This window comes from Mastomys coucha, unplaced genomic scaffold (assembly GCF_008632895.1).
Source record: "Mastomys coucha isolate ucsf_1 unplaced genomic scaffold, UCSF_Mcou_1 pScaffold11, whole genome shotgun sequence".
In the NCBI taxonomy this organism is placed as follows: Eukaryota; Metazoa; Chordata; class Mammalia; order Rodentia; family Muridae; genus Mastomys; species Mastomys coucha.
The window spans coordinates 9,094,406-9,100,589 of NW_022196893.1; the positions used below are offsets into that span (position 1 = coordinate 9,094,406).

At 54.2% G+C, this 6,184-nt stretch overlaps 1 protein-coding gene across 10 annotated transcripts in view; it reads left to right on the forward strand.

Annotated features, from left to right (window-relative positions):
* Positions 1 to 1,607: 1,607 nt before the first annotated feature.
* Positions 1,608 to 6,184, forward strand: part of Kctd17 (potassium channel tetramerization domain containing 17) — an 11,537-nt gene continuing 6,960 nt past the window's right edge. For 8 of the 10 annotated variants that reach the window (XM_031348555.1, XM_031348571.1, XM_031348613.1 and 5 more), the window contains exons 1-3: positions 1,669 to 1,905; positions 3,003 to 3,111; positions 5,785 to 5,876. In XM_031348555.1, coding sequence (XP_031204415.1) covers positions 1,696 to 1,905; positions 3,003 to 3,111; positions 5,785 to 5,876 — 411 coding nt within the window. In that variant the 5' untranslated portion in view covers positions 1,669 to 1,695. Of the gene's footprint in view, positions 1,906 to 3,002; positions 3,112 to 5,784; positions 5,877 to 6,184 lie in introns of all 10 variants that reach the window. The other 2 variants (XM_031348594.1, XM_031348602.1) reach the window with 1 other exon arrangement.

Sequence of the window (6,184 nt, forward strand, 5' to 3'; positions counted from 1 at the left end):
TTCGTTCTCTCTCTGCTCTTGATTGTGGATGTGGCCAGCTGCTTCAAGGCCCTGTAACCTAGACTTCCCTATAACAAAGGGCAATGGAATTAGGAGCCAAATAAACCATTTTCTTCCTACGTTAGCTTTTGGCAGAATGTTAATATTACATCAACAGAAAGTGAAACTAGGCCATCCCTAAGTCAGGTCCTTTTTTACCTGCTGTGCTGTCCTAAAAGAAACAATTATCCTCAGGAGCTCACTGAACACTGATGTTCTCAGTGACCATGTCCCCCCAAACAGGCTCCTCCCATTTTCCCTCCTCCCCCCATCCTCCCCTTCCAGCAATCCCCTTGCCAATGCTAGAGTGACCATCCCCAAACCCCACCCCAAGCCCAAGCCTCCTTTGCTGAGAGCCCTGGTGCTTCTCCAGTCCTGCTGCACACCCCACACTCCCCACAAGGAGAAGCAGCTGGGGTGGGGAGTGTCAGCATCATAGGGAAGGTGGCTATTCTAAAACTCCCCTCCTCCATCTTGCAAAGCAGACCTGTGCCAGCCACCAGGTGCCTGACCTCCAAGCTTCAGTTCAAGCATATATGGAAGCCAAGCGGCAGCAGGGAGGCCAGTTCCTGAACTTCATCTCCTGGACATTAACTCCTTGAGCAGATTCCATGTCATTCAGACTAGCCCAAGACTGGCATCCAGAGTACTCTGGCTTCTGTCCCTCCAGACTTTTATCCTTTCTTGATCTGTCCCTCCTTTCTCTCCATCCTTGCAGACCAGTGATCATTGTGGCCTGCCCTACAAGCCCTATAATCCAGGGTTGTTTTTACATCCCCTTTATTCCCCCTTGCTGTCCAGGCTAACTCCAGCCCTGGGAAAGGAATTGATATATCTGCTTCTACTTGCCCTTGGGATGTGGGCAGCTGAGAGGCTGGGTGGAGGAGGCCTGGGCTTACTTTAGGATCCCTAGCCTGATCCTTGACAACCCTGGGAAAAATCACAGGAAACAAACTAGAATCCACCACAGTCCCTTTACTTCTGTGACCACATCTGTGCCCCCCCTCCCGCCTTTTTTTTTTTTTTTTTTTTTTTTTTTTTTTTTTTTTTTTTTTTGTATGTGATATCAATCCAACAGGGATGCAGGAAGCTTAAAGGAGTCATATGTATGCTAACACAGCTTCTGGCACAGAGAAACGTTCAGCCAGCCCTACACCCAACTACATGTTCTCAAGGAATTTAGGAAGAGGTAAAGGTGACCTGCCCTCATCCCTGTGGTCCTCACCACACACAGGACAAAAAGAAATACTGCTGCCATGGCTCGTGCACGCACATGCACACACGCTCGTGCTCACACACAGGCGCGCGTGCCTATTTTTAAAAGTAGGTTCAGGTAAATATAGGAATTTCTGGAGGAAGAAAGTTCTTCTCAGGTCAGGTATTCCTCAGCTGAGGCCCCCGTACAAAGCAGAACAAACGGGGAGAATAGTCAATTGAGGGAATCACTGTTTTCGCAGGGCCCTAGCCTTCTTGCAAACCAAGCAGTCTGGCCACACGGAGAGACTAAATGATAGATCGCCAAGAAAGGCAATGTGGGGCGGGACATGCTGTCCGAACAACACCAGGACAAACGCACAGCATCCTAGCCCTGGTTCCAGACTACAGCTCCCAGCATGCCCCGCACCTGGTACTCGCCCGCCGCGTGCAGAGGGAAGGATGCAGACACCGCGGCCGGCGATGAGGATGGAGGCCGGGGAGGCAGCGCCACCGGTCGGGGCTGGCGGCCGCCACGGGGGCGGCTGGGGCAAGTGGGTGCGGCTGAATGTGGGGGGCACGGTGTTCCTGACCACCCGCCAGACGCTGTGCCGGGAGCAGAAGTCCTTCCTCAGCCGCCTGTGCCAGGGCGAAGAGCTACAATCGGACAGGGTGAGCCCGCTGACTAGAGTGTCCTGCCCCGCGCTCCCGGGCTGTCCCGCCTGCGCGTCCCTTGGCCTCTGGCTTTCCTGGGAGTCTGAGGCGAGGAGCCGAGGAAGGAGGAGGGGGAGGAAGCGGAGCCCAGAGGAATAGCTATACCCATTGCCGTAGCAACGGGACAGCACAGGCCGCAGCCATTTGGAGCTTTGGAGCGCTGCCCTGGATCCGGGACGCTTCCTTACTATGGAGCGCTGGGGAGGGACCGACAAATCGGGCCTGCCTTACTGCCCCAGCTGACTCTTAAAGGAGTTGATGCGGCTGCTTCTCAGCGCCCTTGGGGTGTGGGCAGCTGAAGGGTGCAAGAACTGGGTGGAGGAGGCCTGGGTATCTTGGAGCTGGGATTAAGGTGGGGAAGAGCACTGGCTCTGGAGATACCACTTGTGGGCTCACCCTGCTCTCCTGCCAACTCCCCAGTGCCCTGGGAGGAATCGGAAGAGAAGGGAACTTCCCTGCTCTCTGACTTTGGCCTCGCGTGCAAGGGTTCTGGAGTTGGCATGTTCATGTCCCCTGTCCCCCATTCTGTGGCCGCCCTCTTACACTGGGTCCTTGCGTGAGTCCCCTGCTTCTCGATGTTTCAGTTTTCTGTGCTGGGTTGTCCAGAAGCCAGTTCCTGCCTCCCTGCAGGCTACAAATGTCCAATCAGAGTGCAGCTTTTTTGGAAACTTGCAAACATCCAGTGGATAGTGGGGTTGGCTAGGGGAACAGCCTCCAGAGGAGAACTTTCCTAAGAGGGAAATTCACTGGGTCCTGTGCTAAGTGAGGTAGGGGCCACTCAGAAATCCACTCACCCTCTCTGCTCACATCTAATCCTCTGATTATGGGGGGAGAAGAAGCGATGCACCAGAGGCCAGATGATTGGCTCAAGGTCACACAGCCTGCAAAAGGCAGGGGCAGGGTTGGAACCAAATCCTTACTGCTTCGTCTCTCCCTGCTTCCTCTCTCCCTGTAGTCATTTTCCAGCCCGTGGTGACTTGAACTCATGGGAGAAGGGGGTCCTGGCTTGGGGAAGCTTGCACACCCCTCACTTCCTGTGGCCATCTCCTCCACAGGATGAGACCGGGGCCTACCTCATTGACCGTGACCCCACCTACTTCGGGCCCATATTGAATTTCCTCAGGCATGGCAAATTGGTGCTGGACAAGGACATGGCTGAGGAGGGTGAGTTGGTCCATTGCACTGGTCTGGGTCTCTCTACAGCCTAGCAAAGCCTTCAGGGGAGGCCTAAAAATCTTCTTATAGCCAGGACAGTGTCTACATTTCCCCATTATTTTCTGCCTGTCCTAGAGTGGAGTCCCATCCTCCAGGTCTCTGCCACGCCAACAGACCCCAGTTGTCACTGGGTAAATGATATGGAAACAGGAAGTGGTAAAAAGAAGCCAGTAAGGTCCCAAAACATCTGTTGCCCTTGGGAATGAATGACCTTTCTCTCTGGCCTTCTGGCAAGCCAGGTGTATCCTGCGATGCTCCAGGCTGGATGGGGGAAGTGTTAGGTCTTCTTAATCTACCTTATTCTGTGTCTCCCGCAAGCAAGGGTTTGCCATCACCCAGTAGGCGAAGTTAGTGGCTCTCCCCAAAGCTGGCAGCCTCTGAGGCCCAGTGGCTTGTTGTGGGGTGCTGGCTGTTCCTGGTAGAAGTTTGGTCTTTCCCAGACCTCTGGAGGCTCATATTTGGGTCCAGCTGACGTGGAAGCAGGGTGGCCAATGGGCCAGAGCAGGGACTACAGTCATCCCCAAACCAGCTCTCCTGAGTCCACTTGACTGAGCTCTGGATCAGGTCAGGCTGGCTCGGACGTGTCAGTTTTCTTTGAGTCTCTCTTGGTGTCTACAAAACCAACAGGCATCACACCCCACATTCAGAAGAGTGTGTGTTGGGACAGATGGGTCCTGTGAACCTGTGGGTGTTTCCCGCAGCCCTCGCTCTAGGATATGGTCTTCTCTGGCTGACCCCCAATGGAGTGCGGTGATTTGAAGGCTCCCCAAAGGACCTCATGCTCAGAGCTTACTGTAGGTAGCTAGCTCTGCATTAGCCTACTGATAGCTGCCTAGCAATCCAAGGGGAACAGATCACATGGGTGGGGCCTGGGCTCAGGAGCAGGTCCCTCTGGGAGGCTCAGGCTTCCAGGTGTATCAAAGTGAATACCTGTTTACAGGTTTTAGCTCCTCAACGCTCTGGTGCTCTCACATCCTTAGATGCAATGGGGGAATGTCTGGAGAGAGGGAGCTCAGGAGGAGGCAGCGGAAATGTTCGTTTAACCTCTCTGGGTCTGTGAAGTGTAGAAACAGTTGTGCCCAACTCAGTAAGCAAGCCATGGGGAGGTACAAGGAAGTTCCTCACAGCTGCCTAGCCTGGGGTCCACCGCTTGCGGATTCTCTCTGCCAGAGACTTCTATCACTTGGGCAGTGGTCCTTGCCCACCGTCCCTTGAGGCAGGTGCTCGTTGAGCACTCGTAGAGATGAGAATGCTCCCCCCCCACACACACCCAGTTCCAGCTGCTGTTAAGGAAGTCCAGGAGACTAACAACAGCCATCAGTCCCTCCCTGCTCTGCAGGCTGTAATTCAAGGTCAGTGTGCTAGCATGGGGGCTTCTGGCCTGACCCTTCCCACTGCTCACCACCGCCCACTTGTGTGCTCCACGCAGGCAAGGAGTCATTGGCTGTCAGCCTTTCTGTCAGACCTCTCACTTCCTTGGGCTTCTGTCCTCCTCGTGACTCTTCACCTCCCGCAGGGCAGAGTCCCTCCCTCACGTGGTAGTTAGGTCTCAAAGGTTAAGTTTTGAGAGGACATACACACTCTGTGATGATCCCTGGCCCCGGAGAGCCCAGTAGCCCCCTGACCTGCAGAGACTTCCTGCAGTCCCAACTCTTGGGAGCTCTTCCCAGGTCGCTGTGGGAGGAGGGATGGCTGGCTTGATCTCTTAGATCTGTCTGTAACACACAGACAGTGACACCCGATTCTCCTGTGTCCCAGGGCCTCTGATGGACCCACACGGGCTTTACCTACCAACAGCTCTGAGTGGTAGTTGGAGGTGCACCCAAGCATATTTACTTCTACTGAGGGGTCCCAGGCTATGAAGGTGGAGCTTGCCTTATTTCTGTGGCTTACCGACCACATGACCTTGGACAGGCTGTTTCCTGTCTCCTAGACTCAGTTTCCCCAGGTGTTCAGTGGACATAATGAAGGTTTTCACTTCTAGTTCTAACAAGTGCCATAAAGAATGTGATGCTCCTGGCACAAGCCTGGTACTTAACATGTGTTCAATAAATGAGGGCACACAGTGGGTAGCCTCCACCCTCCCTATAGTATTCTAGGGCACAGTCCCAGTGAGCCTTCTCTCTTGATGTCCAAAAGAGCTCCAGGTTGTGAAGTAGCCAGTATAACAGGTAGTCCTGGGTCACACGCTCATCACTGTCCAGAAAACAGGGTTGACTGAGGAGTCACATCTCAGCCTCTTATGTGGGGACCAAGGGAAAAAAATGTTCTTTTAGTTAGTTTGGGTCTCATACAGCCCAGGCTGGCCTCCAACTCCTTACATAGCCAAGGATGTCCTTGAACTTTTGGTACTCCTGCTTCTCTACCTCCCAAGTGCTAGGATTACAAGTGCTCATCACACTCATGGTTTATGCAGCGCAGGGGATCGAACCCAGGGCTTCGTGAATGCTAGTCAGCCCCTCTACTCACTGAGCAAATCCCTAGACCGAAATGTTACCTCTTTCTTGACCCTTGAACTCATGGACCCTCCGTGCCCATGTGACCAGAGCAAGAAGTAGGTCTGGGGACAAGGAGAACCGGGCCTGGGAACAATAAAGGTGACTGGATTGTTCTGTGCCCCAGGGGTCCTGGAGGAAGCTGAGTTCTACAACATTGGTCCTCTGATTCGCATCATCAAAGACAGGATGGAAGAGAAAGATTACACAGTGACCCAGGTTTGGAGAGGAAGCAGGGCCAGTGGAGGGAGGGGGAGGGGATGGAGGGAGAGGGAGAGGCTGAGCTGCCTGACCAGGGAGGCCTCCAGACTGCTCAGCACAGCCCCAGCTTGGATCTTCACTTGGCTCTACCCCTGCCTGGCTTCTGCAGTAACCAAGGGTCATCATGCCCTTGCCTTCCTCTGTGGAAAGCAGAGATGCTCAGAGTTGCCTAGCTACCCTTGCTCACAGAGGATATCAGTAGCAGCCCAGCCCCTCCCACACCCCAGCGCCCCCCACACCCCACACCCCAGTCCCCTCCCCAACCC